At 43.3% G+C, this 17,515-nt stretch overlaps 2 protein-coding genes across 2 annotated transcripts in view; one reads left to right on the top strand and one right to left on the bottom strand.

Moving 5' to 3' along the window:
- The window catches only part of LOC139326292 (cell cycle and apoptosis regulator protein 2-like), a 39,780-nt gene extending 37,872 nt beyond the window's left edge, over positions 1-1,908 (top strand). Inside the window, exon 21 of the mRNA XM_070956451.1 lies at positions 662-1,908. Coding sequence (XP_070812552.1) covers positions 662-718 — 57 coding nt within the window. The 3' untranslated portion in view covers positions 719-1,908. The remainder of the gene's footprint in view (positions 1-661) is intronic.
- A 2,651-nt stretch (positions 1,909-4,559) lies between these two features.
- Positions 4,560-17,515, bottom strand: part of LOC139326287 (bridging integrator 3-like) — a 69,718-nt gene continuing 56,762 nt past the window's right edge. The window contains exon 7 of the mRNA XM_070956448.1: positions 4,560-4,853. Within this exon, the coding sequence (XP_070812549.1) occupies positions 4,707-4,853 (147 nt within the window). The 3' untranslated portion in view covers positions 4,560-4,706. The remainder of the gene's footprint in view (positions 4,854-17,515) is intronic.

Genomic DNA, 17,515 nt, shown 5'->3' with positions numbered 1-17,515 from the left:
CGGGCCTACTAGAAATAGAGAAACAGGCTGTTTCCGGCCTCTGGAGGGCCTCCGGGGAGGGGGGGGGTAGTGGGGAAGGCTGTTTTTGCCCTCCCCAGGCTCCTAGAAAGGCTCTGGAGCCTGGGGAGGGCAAAAAAACAGGCCACTGTGCCATCGCGTGCCAAAAGTGGGGGGAGTGTGGGTGGGTCGCGCGCGCATGCACAGGGGAGCAGGGCGCATAGAATGGGTGTGGGCACACACGGGCTCCCTCCGCTTTTGGCCCATGATGGCAAAAAGGTTAGCCATCACTGGTTTAGTGTGTCCAGAATTGGTCCACGATCAAGGATTATGGTTAAGAAAAGCATGGCAAGATATTTATAGTAGCTTCAAGACAAACTGATTGGGTTAGAATATAGAATAACAGAATGGGAAGGGACCCTGGAGATCTTCGAGTCCAACCTCCTGCTCAAGCAGGAGACCCTATACCATCCTGGACAAATGGGTTGTCCAATCTCCTCTTGAAGATTTCCAACAATGGCGCATCCGTAACTTCCAGAGGCGGGCCATCGCTCTGATTGTCAGGAAATCTCGCCAGTCAGGTTGACTTGCCAGGTTGCAGATCGTTAACCCTCTTTTTCTCCTCCGTGTCCTCTCTTCCTATTTTCCGTTGGTTCCCTTTCAGACCAATAACTGCTTAGAGAAGAAGGAAGCTACGTCGCCCTCCGTTTCCAGCAACTGATGCTCCCTAGAGAAGGAAGACCATCTTGGCAGGGAAGATCAGTACAACTTCGTTTGATATTTTGGGGCTGTGAGTTAAGCGGTTGGGGGGGGGGAGTTAAGCCTTTGGAACCGTCAACTTTTTGGCCACTTACGTGAAAGGCTGCCGCTCGTTTTCATCCTCGACCACCCCCTCACCCCAGGCTTCGGGGAGGGAAAGGGTCCCTAGTCCTGCATGACTAGGAGACCACAGTTTCATCTGCTGGAACCACCCCCCTCCCCTTCTTGTTTAAAGGAATATGCGTTAGGTAGGCATTTTGATGGTCTCGCGTGCGAGGAGAGAAGCTACAGGTTAGGTATTTCGGGCTGTTGGCCAACAGCGAGTCTTGGACTGGGAATGTTAGCTCCTTACCGAGAGCCGTGCAGGTCCTGATTGGCGCCAGAAGACCAGGCATTGCTAGCCTCTTTGTGCTGCTGCATGGAGACGTTTTTAAGCCCTCCCCCCTCTCCATTTCCCGTCCCCTCTACGTCCAGCTTGAGGGGACGCTGGGCCAGCTGGTGCCTGGGGGGGGGGGGGAGAGATGGCAACGACCTCCTCGTGGTCGGCAAGCTTTCATCCACTAGCTCTAGGCCAGCAGCTCCTGCCTCTTGCCTTTTCTGGCTCGTGCATTCAGGGCGGCTCGCGAGCTCTGCTCTGGTGCTGTGGCTCGAGCGCCAACACCGTGCATAACTTGGTCCAGCAGTTTCGCCCATTTTAAGGAAAAATAAACACCGCGAGACCCTCCTCCTCCTCCTCCTCAACCCCATGTCATTTACTTGCTCCGGGACCCACTGAGTTTTCATCACTGGCCTTCCGCCGAAATTCGGCGGATCTGGGATTTTGGCAGCGGGAGGGGCCTGCGGTCCGTGGAACTTCCATTGGGAAGGCGTAGCGCACAGCTGGAGGGCTGGGACAGCTGGAGGCCATGGGTCCCCCCTCCCCCGGTGTAGACTTTAGCAGAGTAGCGGGTGGGCCCATGCAAAGCAGTGGCTGGGCTCAGGCCCCCCCCCCCTCCAGTAGGTTACTCGCTGCATTTGCCCTGGCCACCTGCTCCCCCACCCTCAGGTGGTCTGTCACTTCTGAATGTGTTGCTTTTAGTCTGTAAATGTGGTAACAACTTGTATTTAACTGGCCAAGTTACTTTTATAAAAGTCTCTTCCTCACTTGGAAACGAGCTCTGCCTCTTCTTTTTGTTTTGTACCCAGGCGCAGCTCTCGGGCGGCCTTTCATTCCACGCGCGCAGCTGGCCGGCTGTTGGCTCAAGGGGGTTGCTCAGTTTGATTCAGGGAGGCAGCCGGAAAAGCACAATATTTGAGAACTCTACTGTAGAGCTTCTCAGTCGTCCAGGTCATGGTTGTCCCAAAGGTGCTTCTTTTCAGGAATCAACTGGATTTTCTGGTTTTTTGTTTCGAAGACGTTTTGCTTCTCATCCAAGAAGCTTCTTCAGTGGGGAATGGAAGGATTGATATTCCTTGCAGACAGCTGGTCGTTTGCATCCTTTTAGAGAGTCGTTGAGGCCACTTGGGAGGTTTATCTGTGTCCTCAGGGTCAACTGAGTGGTGTAAATGGTTCCTGTAGTCTGCAATTTTCCCTCTGGAAATCCATTCCTACTCCCACACCATTCAGGAACACTACGCGGGTGACCCTGAGGACACAGATAAACCTCCAAGGGCTTCAAGGACCCTCTAAAAGGATGCAAATGACCAGCTGTCTGCAAGGAATATCAATCCTTCCATTCCCCACCATCCACTACTCAGAGCTGAAGAAGCTTCTGGGATGAGAAGCGAAACGTCTTCAAAAGAAAAAAAAACAGGAAGTCCAGTTGCCTCCTGAAAAAAAACACCTTTGGGACAGTATTTGAGACCATGCTATGGTGTCGTTTGCTTTACCAGTATGGGGAAGAAAAACAGTACAAAACTTTGGGACTGTTTTGTGTTCATGTTTACGAGAGTGGTTGAGTTTGACCATAATTAATAAAATGTTGCCCGTACCTCAACTCTTAAAATGTATATAATGTGACTTAAACAGAGAATGTGAAGTTATTTTCGGCTGCCTTCAAACAGCTTTGCAAAATTAATTAGGCAGCTTTTCCATGCATCGGTAATCAGTAACGGGTGCAGCTCCACTCTCATACACAGAGGGAAAGAGTCAAATAATCCACTAAAGTTTTGGTTTTTTTTTGTTTTTTTGGTTTTTTTTTTGAAAAAATAAAATTAGAAGTATGGGTTACAGAAGAACCAAAAGAATCATCTACAATATTTTCATTAATCATAATTAAAGACAGGCAAGACAACAGTTGGGAGGCACCAGTACAAACAAACCAGGAGTTAGTCCAGAAAGATAAAGGAATACCGACATTCCTGGCTAACCACCACCAATAAGAAGAATATTGATTAGTTTAAATCACAGTCACCTGCATATGATGGCCAAAGGATTTCATCAACATGCCATGGAAGGAGACGGTTTTCTCTGTAAATAACATTTCACTAGTGGTGCACTTCCATAGAAACCTGCACAGTGCGAGATATAATAGTCATGTAGATTGTATCAAGGGAAAGTATAATCTGTGTCCTTTCCTGTTCTTTGAAAATCATGATTTATGCTCATAAGAATTACTGTATTTTTCAGGCTATAATATAGACGCACCTTAGTTTTTGGGGAGGAAAATAAGAAAAAAGCTGATTGGCAGGTGGATCGGCCTCCCGGAATACCCCCAATCAGCTGTTCCCAGAGGTGAACTTTAGTAACAGGTTTGTTGGTTGTGAGCTCTGTGCCTTGCCTTTTTTTTCAGTCTTTCAAATTGAGGTTTCCGTGGCTTTTTCCAGCCTCTCAAACGGAGGTTTCCGAGGCTTTTTTCAGCCTCTGAAACCTCCATTTCAGAGGCTGGGCGGGGCTACATTCAGTGTATAAGATGCACCCAGATTTTCACCCTCTTTTAGGGAGGAAAAACGTTTGTCTTCTACTCTGAAAAATACGGTATATTACATTCAGTAGGTTTAAGCTACTATACCAATCCGTTTTTAAAGGATGCCATTATTTTTGAGACAGCTTTCAATGCCACAAAGACACAAACCAGACAAGGGGCCTCTCACCGAACGAGGCTTCAGTGCAATGATGACATTCTTTAAACATCGGAAGTAAAAAAAAATTAGCCAATTAGCAAGAGCCTGGTGGCGCAGCAGACTAATAGCCTGTTATTAACATTCAGCTGCCTGCAATTACTGCAAGTTCGAATCTCCCCAGGCTCAAGGTTGACTCAGCCTTCCATCCTTTGTAAGGTAGGTAAATTGAGGACCCAGTTTGTGGGGGCAATAAGCTGACTTTGTATAAATATACAAAAGGATGAAGGCTATTGCTTAACGCATTGTAAGCCGCCCTGAGTCTCCGGAGAAGGGCGGCATATAAATCAAATTAAAAAAAAATTATGTTACTGGTAATATTTTTTTGAGGGGGTAACTACACTCATTGAGGATACCACTCACAATTCAGCTGTCAGATGGATCCTGATTTCGGAAAGACTGAATTAAAAAGCTTGTTCGCTTATTGTTTTTAAGGGTAAATTCTTCCGATTTTTCAAACTCCACAAACCTCTTAGCGCAGGACTCAGTATGAGAATCTTACCATGTTGTCATTAATAAGAGATAAAAGACGTTCAGGATTTAAAGAGCTGCAGCAAATAACAACGTTCCAGATTAAAACAGGTACCAACATGGCTTTAAAGCAGGGGTCTCCAACCTTGGCCACTTGAAGACTTGTGGACTTCAACTCCCAGAGTTCCTCTGCTGAGGAACTCTGGGAGTTGAAGTCCACAAGTCTTCAAGTGGCCAAGGTTGGAGACCCCTGCTTTAAAGGGTTCAAGCCTTCAGAAGTAATGTTCAGCTTCCTGTCTTCATCCACTTCATGTTCAGCTTCCTGTCTTCATCCACTTCATCGGCAGCTGTCACCACAAAGGATTCGTAGAAGCTGGAAGTCAGTCATCAGCCACAATGGAGAGGGCCCTCAACTCGTTGAGCTTGGCTTCGCTCTCTTTTTCTCTCTGCTCGTCGGTTAAGTCGGGCTCGTCAATCTGTTCGGTTAATTCGCCAAAGATTTTGTACATTTCGGTGTAATATACAACCTGGAGGGACAGAATAGGAATCCTTTAGAAACGTGTATCGCATCTGTTTTAGCCATCCTACCTCGCCTTGAGAAAACACCCATGCGGAATTTTAATACTTGGGATTGGAATCAGGTTTTTTTTCTTTTAATTTTTTTATTCATTTTATATTTTAAATTACTAACATTACAAACAACATATACAATATTTCACCCTGTGCTATACATAAGAAAGGAAGATTTGGTTCTTCGGATATATCCTCATGATCACCAAAATCCACGTTCTCGGGGTACAGGTACCGAAGCATCCAATTTTCCCAGCGCATAGTCCACAAATGGTTTCCAAATTTTCCAGAAAATATCTTCTTTATAGTCACCATTTCTAATTTTAATGACATGTGATATTAAAATCAGGGTTTTTTTAAAAAAAATTTATTTCAAAATGATTTGTTAGGACACCAGTTGAGTCTTGCCTAAGGTTTCTCACTGAAATCGCTGGGAGACAAGACAAACGTTCAGCCTTCTATATAGCTACTGTTACGAAAACCCCACGCAAAAATTGTGATCCGGGACACGACTCCTCACAAATAAACTGGCCCATTTTCCTAGCCAAACGATTGCAACGATTGGAAGCGAAGGCAGATTTTTTTTTTTTTAAATTTTCAACATCGTTGCCAGAAAATAAATTTACTAGACAACTTGAAAGTGTTAGGGTTCCAAGTAATACACCCATAACAAGAGCCTTGGTGGTGCAGCGGACTAAAGTGCTGTTAAAGTAGCACTTAGCTGCCAGCTCCCTGCAATTACTGCAAGTTCAAATCTCACCAGGCTCAAGGTTGACTCAGCCTTCCATCCTTCTGAGGTAGGTAAAATGAAGAACTGGATTGTGGAGACAATAAGTTCTTTTTTATACAAAAAAGAACAACGCTTAGGGGGGACCGAAAGCCCTACTAAGCAGGTATATACAAAAGCATGAAGGCTATTGCTTAACGCACTGTAAGCCACCCTGAGTCTCCAGAAATGGGCGGCATATAAATCGAACCAATAAATAAATAAACAAACTCCGAGGCAGGTAAATTCCTCAAACAACAGTTTTATTCGATATATCATATTGTCACAGGCTGGTGAAAACCGACTCTGAACGTTCCCGCGGTTTTCATCTAATTAAAAATAAAAGTTTTCCTCCTTCCCCAACCAACTAGTCACATGGGCCAATTGAGGTCTCATCCGTTTGCCTGGTAACTTCACTTCTCTCTCGCGACCGCCTGTGGGAATGACCTTGGTTCCCAGGAGAAAATATTTTGTTTTGGCTACAACACCCCAGCTATCTCTATTCCCCCCCTCCCTCTCCCTCAGCAACACTTGAAGCCTCCTAGATGGCCTCGGCCAGGCCAGCTTCAGGGTTGACAGCTAGTTTCCATCACACTCTCTCTCTCTCTCTCTCTCTCTCTCTGTGTGTGTGTGTGTGTGTGTGTGTGTGTGTGAACCTTCTGCGTTTCTACTGTGTTCTGCCCCAGCTCCGGATTTCCGAGGATATTGACACACACCAACGGTCCTTATCAAATTTATTAAGTAACAAGAACAAACAAGACCGGCAAAGGTTGGCAACCAGCCCAGAAAACAAGATATGATAAACCAAAATACTCTGATAATAATACAAGTTGTTTCCAGCAAGAACGCACTAGCTGCGTGCGACTTAAATAGGCTAAGGGAGTGGCCAATTATCCTCAAGCCCTACTCTCGAGTAGACCTCCTCCTGAGTAGCCACTCCTGCCTTTTGGCAGCCCTGCGTGCCCGAGCATTGAGGAGAGGCTCCTCCACTTCGCTCTCTCCACTGGAAGGAGCCTCTGGAGGTTCTGAAGGCCCAGGCTGAGTCTCTGCCTCTGGCACCACATCCTCTTCAGCCTCCTCGCTGTCCGACGCGAGCGCTGGCTGTGCAGGCTGCTGGCGCGACATTACACCAGCCTCCTCTTCATCGGGATCAGCCACGATCCGCGCAGGCCGCTGGCGGGCCACAACGTACTGCTGACTTTCCATCCCTGCCTCCTTTCCTGAAAACGGAGGAAAAGGAAGACCCCTGGCTCACTCCCACCTGCCAAATTACACCTGAAAGCACCTGTCTGCTTGGCTGGGTTTAGGCAGAAGTAGAAGCTCCTCTTCCTGCACCGCTGTCTCCAGTGGTGGAGGGGAGGCGACAGGCGAGTCGTGAACTCTGACCTTTTTAGTGCATCATTGGGGGAAGAAGGGTGTTTCCCGCTTCCCCGCACCAAGCTACCTTTAAAGCTACGGGGAGAAGGGGCAGATTCCCCGGGAGAAACTAACTGGGGAGTTTCTCCGGAAAGATTTCACTGGCAGCCAATGATAGGATTTTCACAAATGCTGGCTAATCCTGTCAAAACACCCCCACAACAAAGCTATTCATAGATCTTGCATTCTAAATGGATCGCCAAAGGGGCAGGGACCTCTCCCTCTCCCACCTCCCCCCAAGGTCACCATGAGCAAGCGAAGAGCAGGGATTTAAAGCTGAGGGTACTTAGCCTCGTTTGCCTCGGCGCTTAACTCACTAGATCACACTGCCTTGCTACGGCTCTCCCTTTTATGCACGATCACCATGGCAACCGAAAACGACAGCATATGCTCAGAATCCCAGCTTTTCCATCACTGCGATGCTCGAAGCCCCACAGTCTCTCCCAACAGCCGGCACAGGGGATGAATATGCCCATCTGTAAACGCCATGCACAATACACGCCACTTTTCCTCCTTGGTTGAATTCCCACTTCGATCGCAGGACCTAGCTGGTCTCCATCCGAGATCGATCCAGATGGCCTTTTCCTTCTTCGGTTCCGGATCATCCCGAGTCGTTGGCCTTGCCAAACTTAAGAAAGTTACCTCGTGGGGAAAGAGACCTTCCGTGGAGGAGAATCGCACCAAGGCAGATCTAACGCTACGTTCTAAACAACCAATTCTGGTTTTGCTGCATGCCTAAGTAGTTACCCTTGTTGCCAAACTTTATGCTAGCAGGCGGCAACCTTAAACACTCCAAGAGCCATTTGGACCTGTTTCCCAAACAAAAGAAAACACCGGGAGCCACAAAACCCTGACTATTTCCTGAGTGGCCACAAAACTAGCATATGTAGTTGAATTAAACATTCTGTTTTCTTCTGAAACTTTTCTTTTCTTGGGTTTATCCATGCTTGGCATGCCGGAAGTCGAAAAGCTCAATAAATCGTGTGCCGGCGGGTGTCGCACATTGGCGGTTGTGACTCATATTTTGAGCGACGGAGCCGCAGCAGAGGGATGAAAGAGCCACATGCAGTTCCAGAGCTGCGGGTTGCTGATATAAGCTAGTTTTGTGGTCACTCAGGAAATAGTCAGGCACAGGAAGGGTTTTGTGGCTCCTGGTGTTTTCTTTTGTTTGGGAAACAGGCCCAAATGGCTCTTGGAGTGTTTAAGGTTGCCGTGCCCTCGACGATTTTAGACAAACTATCCAGTCCCTTCTTAAAAGCCTCCAAGTGTTGGGAGCATCCACAACATCGGAAGGCAAGCTGTTCCACATGTTAATTGTTCTTACTGTCACGAAGTTTCTCCTTAGTTCTCTTTGTTCCGTTTCCATCCGTTGTATTCAGGTGCTTTGGAAAATAAGTTGACCCCTCCCCCTCTTCTTTATTGCAGCCCCTCAAATATCACATGTTGAAATGTCAAGAGTAGTGGTTATCCTTGCCTATAGCGTTCAACAAGACTACTATCGCCCTCCATCCAAAGGGTTCTCATTGCTTTAAGAGCACTGTTTGGGTACCGATATATAAATCATTTCCATGGAGACCAGCCTCTCCTGCTCACGATCACAGTGCACTGGCTTTTTATTTTAAGTGGAAGAAGGCAGCTTCTTCTGGGAATCTCTTTATGTTTCAAGAACCCTACAAGTGCCTTGGTCCTTGTCCTTTGGTCAGATTGATTAGAAGCGGGAACGTAGAGCCCTGGATCTCATTCCGACGTAGGTTCTGTCAGCCCTCCGGTGTGTTGCTATCTCTTCAAATCAGCAGATGATGAAGCTGGCAGTGTGGTGATTCAGCGAGACTGGTGCCTTATCCAATGACTAATGAAATCAGATCGACAACAGCAGAATAACCAAAATTGGAAAAACTATACCCGTTAGGAGAAGATCAGGCAGAGCTGGGTGGCGGAATTAAAATGAGTCATCAACCCTAGACTCGTTACGTTACCACAAATGGTTTTAAGTCCAAGCCACCTGGAATGGCACAGACCCTTAGCTGGTGCCCATTTAGTGCTCAACTTTAGTTGGCTAAACGGACGGGGGTGGCTCAGTGGCTAGGACGCTGAGCTTGTCGATTGAAAGGTCGGCAGTTCAGTGGTTCGAGTCCCTACTGCCGCGTAACGGGGTGAGCTCCCGTTCCTTGTCCCAGCTTCTGCCAACCTAGCAGTTTGAAAGCACGTAAAAATGCAAGTAGAAAAATAGGGACCACCTTTGGTGGGAAGGTAACAGCGTTCCGTGCGCCTTTGGTGTTGAGTCATGCCAGCCAAATGACCACAGAGACGTCTTTGGACAGTTCTGGCTCTTCGGTTTTGAAACGGAGAGGAGCACTGCCCCCTAGAGTCGGGAACGACTAGCACATATGTGCGAGGGGAGCCTTTACCTTTACTTTTAGTTGACTCGATTCTTGGATATAGGCTTAAGTAATAAATATTCTGAACTGAAACTTAATATATAGCCCAGATTCTTTGTGCCTGGGAATACAACTAGAAGTTAAGTGAACAAGGCTCATGCTGAACAAGTGAACAAGACTCATGGTATAGGATCTGCTTGAGCAGGAGGCTGGACTAGAAGACCTCCAAGGTCCCTTCCCGCTCTATTCCGATTCTGGAGCCTGAAAGAACAGGGGTTAAGCCCATAGGGTTGCAGAATTCAAACTATGGAGAACCCTGTCCACCTCTTCAGGTTATATAGTCTTTGAACTGCTAAGGAACTCAAGGAAGGCATTCTGACTTTACAACACTTATTAGTTGATCTTGGTGCCACTTTCCCGCATGCTCATTATTAAACTATTAGCAGTCAATTTCACTTCATGTCTTGAATATGGCATAAGGAAGTTTGGATGCCAAGGACACACCATTTGTGATAATGCAATGTTCTGGCTGCCAAGAAAAAAATGCCTGAAAATTAGTGACAATAAGCCAGGGGTCTCCAACCTTGGCAACTTGAAGACTTGTGGACTTCAACTCCCAGAGTTCCTCAGCCAGCTTTGCTGGCTGAGGAACTCTGGGAGTTGAAGTCCACAAGTCTTCAAGTTGCCAAGGTTGGAGACCCCTGTAATAAGCCATAGTCGTATCATAGTAAATGTGGCATCAGAGTTTTTCAACCTTGGCAACTTGAAGACTTGTGGACTTCCAACTCCCAGAAAGGGGAAACTTCAGGTTGCCAAGGTTGAGAAACTCTACATTATGGACCTATGCATAGAAAGTATGTCAAACTCTAGCATTCTCTGTGAGGAAGATACCATCCCCTCCTTGAATGGGGAAGGAACTTAAATGAATCGGGCCTCTTATGGATCAGCTACTCTGCTTCAAGCAAACTCTGAGGGCGATCCCCAAAATGCCAGGGAGCCCTTCTGCTCAGTATGGACAAACACAATCTCTACACAAGAAGCACACCTGTTGACAAGAGGGCTGTCCTACGGCTGTCCACTTTTCCTGCTGGAGAAGACGTCTGTTACCATTCTAGTTTGGTGTTCTGCTGCTGTAGAAGCCACAAATAACAACTTTTATTTCACCCTTTCTGCAATGGTGTGAAAGAAGAGGGAGCGTCCACAATTAAAAGTACTGGCTAACTGTTGGCTCATTTGGTCATCTTATTTCAGCTCTTCATCTAAAGGGAACAGACAACCCGCAGGAAGAAATTCTTCCATTTTTATTTGGTTGCAGGTCATGTTGGGCGTCTTACCAGGCTAATGAGAAAATGGATACTAAATAGATGGATGGATGGATAGGATAGATAGATAGAAAGATAGATAGACACACATGATAGAATGATATAGACAGATGGATTTATAGATAGATTGATAGATGATAGTTAGATACAGATGATAGAGATTAGATAATTTAGATAGAGATATATAGATAATAGATTATAGGTAGATAAGTAGAGACATTATAGCATGATATAGACAGATTTAGAGATAGATTTATATATGATAGATAGATATAGATGATAGAGACAGATTAGACAGAGATATAGATAATAGATAGATTATAGCTAGCTAGCTAGGTAAATAGGTAGATAGAGACATTATAGAATGATATAGACAGATAGATTTAAAGATAGATTTATAGATGATAGATATAGATGATAGATAGAGACAGATTAGACAGATTTAGATAGAGATATATAGATGATAGATTATAGCTACCTAGTTAGCTAGGTTGGTAGATAGAGACATTATAGAACGATATAGACAGATAGATTTAGAGATAGATTTATAAATAGATAGATTATGGATAGATATAGACAGATAGATTTAGCTAGAGATATATAGATGATGAGAGATGATAGAGATTTACTTTCATTTTCGTTTTCAGCATAGCTTGATTAGCACAAGGGAAAAAAAATCTGCTCATAGCAATTTTTGCAGCAGCAAGCAGCAGAGCCCTGCGCAAAACAGCTGAGAGCAAAATAGCTGAGAGTCGGGAGGCTGATCCAATCAACTTGTGCTAATTAGGCTATGCTGAAGCTGAAAGGAGCTATTTTTTCTTGCTGTTTGCTTGGAAGGAGGTAACTGGTGGAGGCAGAGGCCAAAGGGTGGGGGGCCAGTGGGTGGGCGGGGCTACATTTGGTGTATAAGACGCACCTAAATTTTCACCCCCTTTTAGGGGGGAAAAAGGTGCATCTTATACTCTGAAATGTACGGTAAGTTCTAAGAGCTATTGCTATTTCCCTCCCTCCCTCCCTTCCCAGTGCTTAGAATGCAGCATTGCAGGCTAACTCTGCCCAGTGCCAGGGGTTCGATCCTGACCAGCTCAAGGTTGACTCAGCCTTCCATCCTTCCGAGGTCAGTAAAATGAGGACCCAGATTGTCGGGGGGAAGAGGCTGACTCTGTAAACTGCTTAGAGAGGGCTGGAAAGCACTGTACAGCAGTATATAAGTCTAAGTGCTATTGCTATTGCTATTGCTATTAACCGTACATTTAAAGCATACTCTCTTTATACTTTATGATAATATTTCATTAATATACATACAAAAATGTACACTTGAACATTTTCCTTGCCCAGTTCCATCGTGTGGCAACCCACTGCTGTATTCTCTTTTTAAAATAGAAGTATCACTTTGAATAATGCAAATTCGATCGATGCAACCACTTTGTGGAATTCATTAACGGCACTAATCAAGGCCCCCTTGTACCGTGACTAAGGAGTTTGCATACAGACGACCTGTAGGGGTTACAGCTCGAAGAAAATAATTATAGGAATTACGGGCTCCAGAGGGGAATCCATTTGAATGGGGGGCATCGTACAATCGACGGAATCGTTTCCATTGAACGGTTTGTACCAGCAAGGCTGCCTTGAGCACCATTCTCATGCTGCAGAAGGAAAACAACTGGAGACGGACAGCATGTGCCCATTCTCCAAACAAGAATGACTACCAAAAAACCCAAAACTAAACCCCAACAGAGATGCCAATTGCTCTTCGAGGAAGAAGGGCCGAGGCAGGCAGTCTTCCTCTCTGAGATGATGAGCATTTGGCCATGAAAAAGGTTGGGATTGCCCACAGGAGAGAGCCTTGGCCAAAAGCAGGCTATCCTTGCATGCTGCACCCTGAATGAAGGGTTAGGGTTAGGGTTAGATAGACTTTCCATGGTGCCCCTCAACTCTTAAGATTTGGAATGCTGTTAAAAAGGACAGTGCGAGAATATAGTTAAAAAAATATTAGATTGTGCAGAAATGGATAGGTTAACATTCTGCACACCAGAACAACTAGACACAAGAAGTTTTCTCCCGAATGCCATCACTCTGCTAAACAAATAATTCCCTCAACAGCGTCAAACTATTTACTAAGTCTGCATTACTATTAATCTTCTCATCGTTCCCACCACCCATCTCCTTCCACTTATGACTGCATGACTGTAACCTTGTTGCTGGTATCCTTACAATTTATACTGATATTGTTTCCTGATTGCTTATTTGTACCCTATGACTATCATTAAGTGTTGTACCTTATGATTCTTGATGAACATATCTTTTATTTTATGTACATTGAGAGTATATGCATCAAGACAAATTCCTTGTGTGTCCAATCACACTTGGCCAATAAAAAATTCTATTCTATTAAAGATAAAGGATAAAGAAGATACATAATATTTTTTTTTACATGGGATTTGTTCTACCAATGGTTAGATAGTAGAGGTAGAAATTAGAAGCTGGAAGAATACCATTATGTACAAGTAAATATTATTATCATTATTATATACTTTATTCATTAAACATGAAATTCAGTCAACTGAAGATTTAAAAATGTATCACAAATATTATTAACTGGCACTGATGGTTGATACGGGTTGCCGCCAGCATCCTAGGTATCAACCAAGTATCTTCTTAAAATATATGATGTTCCCAGTAGCACAGTTTTTTGCAGTTCTGCTGGTGTTATTGCAGGAAGCTGCAATTTCTTGATGTGCTTTGTAAAATTCTTGGACATGGTACCAAGAGTCCCGATGACAATGGGTATCACTGTTACATGTTTCATCTATAGCTGTGTAGTTTCGATGGCCATAATAATTTTTATTATTATTATTATTTATATGTAAATTGATTCAGACAACACACTGTTTACTAAGCACTTAGGTATGTTAAAGAAAAATGTATAAATAAAATTTATATATAAAAAAATAAAATAGGACAATGTGGATCAGAACCGAGGAAGGAAATTTGAGATGGAATTTGGCTGTTCCATTTCTTTTAACAACATGCCTTCTCCCCCTGGAAAGCTCTGAGAAATTTCATGGGTCCTATATTAAAAGGGCAAAGGGCAACTTTAGAGCTATTTCATTGTAGCCCCATCTTTTTTAAATGTTTGCCATAATGGTTTTCCTGATGTTATGATGTCTGGATGGTTGAATATTAAAGCTTGGTAACACATAATTAAAATCACACAAAAACCTATTTGGATTTCCACTCTGGAAAAACCAAAGAATCTCAGTTGGGAAATAGATTTTAAAGGCGGTATTTTCATACCCCCTTATTGTGATTTCTTAAAATTAACGTTTGTTCTGTCCCGGAAGAAAATACAAGCTTACTACAGCATTACGGTTTGAATACATATTCAGAGGAGATCCAGAGAAATTCACTTAAATCGAAATATATATGGGTGCCGTGAATTTCCCAGGTCCAACTCTCTTTAGAGCTAACAGAATTTATGGAATTCTAGATGGAACTCTGAATGAAAACTTTTATTAGTACAGAATGAAAAATGTAAAAGGAAACCAAGGCTTCTCCTTAGAGAAGCAAACTCAGTCCGTCGAAAAAAGGATCTGAAAATGCGGTCAAGACAAGACAGATCCTACAACACCCATCCATCCTCAAGAGAAGGAGGAGGGGCTATCAAGAGCAGTAGTAGGAACGGAGTTAATCCATGTGGGGGCACTACGTTCCTATTAGTGTGAGTCTTTGGAAGCAAAGATAGGGTGCAACACAACTGCTATATTTTAACAAGTTCTACAGATAAAGACATTATGCCGTTAATAGGTATGAAAGAAAACAATTAGAGTCTGTACTGAAAGTTATCAATTTATCAATTTACTCCTCTCTAAAAAAACCAAAAACAAATCATTCTTCAACTTTTGGCTTAATTCAGTAAACTTCCTTCCCGAACTCTTTTTAGAAACTTCGCTCATATATATATATATATTTTCAATTTTCACATCCTACGTGAGTAACATAAAGCTAATTTCAACCTGGTTTTTCCCCCCCCAACTGGGCTAAGATAATTTCCATTTAAGGTTTTTTATTTTCAAGTAAAAGTAAAAGCAAATAAAACACAATTACATTCGAAGAGCAGTCTTCAAACTCATGGCATGAGTTCCATGTAATCTGATTTATAACTAGAATTCTTATTCCTATACCGAAATGCACGTGCAGATATTATTAATTTCAATAAGAAATGGTTAATTCTGTACATGTCCCTCCTCCACTTGTATTAGATTACCTTATGATTTTTGATGAATGTATCTTTTCTTTTATGTACACTGAACGCATATGCACTAAAGACAAACTCCTTGTGTGTCCAATCACACTTGGCCAATAAAAAATTCTATTCTATTCTATTCTATTCTATTCTATTCTATTCTATTCTATTCTATTCTATTCTATTCTATTCTATTCTATTCTATTCTATTCTATTCTATTCCATTCCATTCCATTCCATTCCATTCCATTCCATTCCATTCCATTCTACTCTACACTTGTATTAATAAAATGAAAACATGCACTTTATTATTATTATTAAATTAGTCAAAACCATATCTTTCTAACATTTTGTACATTTTGAATAATGTTAAAACTTAAAGGCTAAGAAAATATGGGAAATCGTGGCAACCCAGATAGCAAAAACCATGAATGGGCCATTCATATGAGAAGAATAGTCTCCGAAAATAAACTCTGGAGTTTGGTTATTTTGCAGGGGAAAAAAACTCCTGAAAAAATTCAGGAAAGAAAAAAGTTCATTTGCACATTTTGCTGACGTCCCCAATTTGCAGGTTTCATTCCAAATTGATTGTTTATAGACTTTTGTAAAACCTATTTTTTATTATTACAAACTGTGAGCAAACAAGAGGTGAAATAGAAATAAACTAAGGACATAAGGGAAGGAGCAATTATATAAGAACAAATTCTTCTTTCTAAATTCCGGAGCTTTTGCAGATGCTACCTTCTTTTGTTTTCTAAACTCTTAATTTTTTATTTTTTATTTTTTGGTAAAGAAAGAACAAAAGGATTCTGCATATAGAATGATATATCTAGATCCGGTTTGAGTGGCGGGTTAGACTAAATGACCTACCAACTCTGTTCATCTGTTAAATAAGCCCCCATTTGCATTATTTGATTGCTATTGATTCCCCCTCCAAGAAAACACGTTTCACCTAAATTTCCATACTTCTTCGTGGGAATTTCAGTGCGACTTTCGGTATCGCAGAGGAATCTATGATAGACCTTCACTAACTGCCCTTCCCCCCCCCCAAACATAGAAACTAAAAAGGTCATAAAACAATTCACACCACCCACTCTTAACCAGGCTTCCGTCCCTTCTGCAAACATGGCAGGCTGCATTTGGCCACATCATTTAACCTAATATGTAGGTTTGAAAATATACATGCCACACTCTACTGGGTAAATCTCCAACAGATTCCTTCTCCCAGAAGATCGAAGGACAAGAGGGCAAGCTACAAATAGCTAAACAAAAAAAATAAAATAATAATAATTAAGACACGAGCTGAAAAAAAAAAAAACCTTCCTGTTTTCAATTTCCTAGCCTTATTTCATCAGATGGGCTTTAGAGCAGGCGTCATCAACCTTTCGGACCTCAGGGACCACGAAATTCATAATTTTAAATCCCGCGGACCACTAATATGATTTTTTTTAAAAAAATGATAAATAGTATTTAGTGCAATATAAAGATGCAAATAATTTTTCTGCGGACCGCTAAAATTTTCTCGCGGATCACCAGTAGTCCACGAACCACCGCTTGGTGACTGCTGCTTTAGATATCTTCTCTTGTAGCAGGTAGCTTCTGCAGGCATCAGCTAACAAAATATCCCTATTTTGTTCAATCTCATCCCTCCAAGATCTGCTATGGATTTAAGATAGAGATGATCCATGATTAAGAGTCACATTTTTTTTATAGAACTTAGCAGAAAGCCATCGTGTCTGACTAAAACAGGGCATACTTAATAGGAGAAGGACTCAACAATCTTTGTTAACCTGGCAGCTTCTAGAGCGAAGGAGCGTGGGGTTCGGTTCCCAGAATTCCCAGCAGCACCCCTGATGGTTGGAGAATGCTAGGAGATGACATTCATCCATCTAGAGCAATGGTGAAATCCAAATTTTTTTACTACTGGTTCTGTGGGCCTGGCTTGGTGGGTGTGGTGTGGCTTGGTGGGCGTGGCAGGAAAGGATACTGCAAAATCTCCATTCCCACCCCACTCCAGGGGAAGGATACTGCAAAATCTCCATTCCCTCCCCTCCTGGGGGAAGGATATTGCAAAATCTCCATTCCCTCCCCACTCTCGGGCCAGCCAGAGGTGGTATTTACCAGTTCTCCGAACTACTCAAAAGTTCCACTAACGGTTCTCCAAACTGCTCAAAAGTTCCGCTACCGGTTCTCCAGAACCTGTCAGAACCTGCTGGATTTCACCCCTGATCTAGAGCACTCCCATAGAGTGGGAGTTGAAGTCCACAAGTCTTAAAAGTTGCCAAAGTTGGAGACCCCCGATTTAGAGTAATCGTCATTTCATAACTAGAAACATTTCTCCACTTTTGATATCCTACCCCAGGATGTCAATGAACAATTTAGAGCAGGGGTCTCCAACCTTGGCAACTTTGTTGGAGACCCCTGACCTAGAGAGTGATGAGATTGGGGAAGCAAGGTGCTAAGAATAATAGTGACAAGAAAAATGATCCCA

The sequence above is a fragment of the Pituophis catenifer genome, unplaced genomic scaffold (assembly GCF_029215685.1).
Source record: "Pituophis catenifer annectens isolate HBS135680 unplaced genomic scaffold, rPitCat1.0.hap2 SCAF_31, whole genome shotgun sequence".
Lineage (NCBI taxonomy): Eukaryota > Metazoa > Chordata > Lepidosauria > Squamata > Colubridae > Pituophis > Pituophis catenifer.
This window is presented reverse-complemented; position numbering and strand designations above follow the sequence as displayed.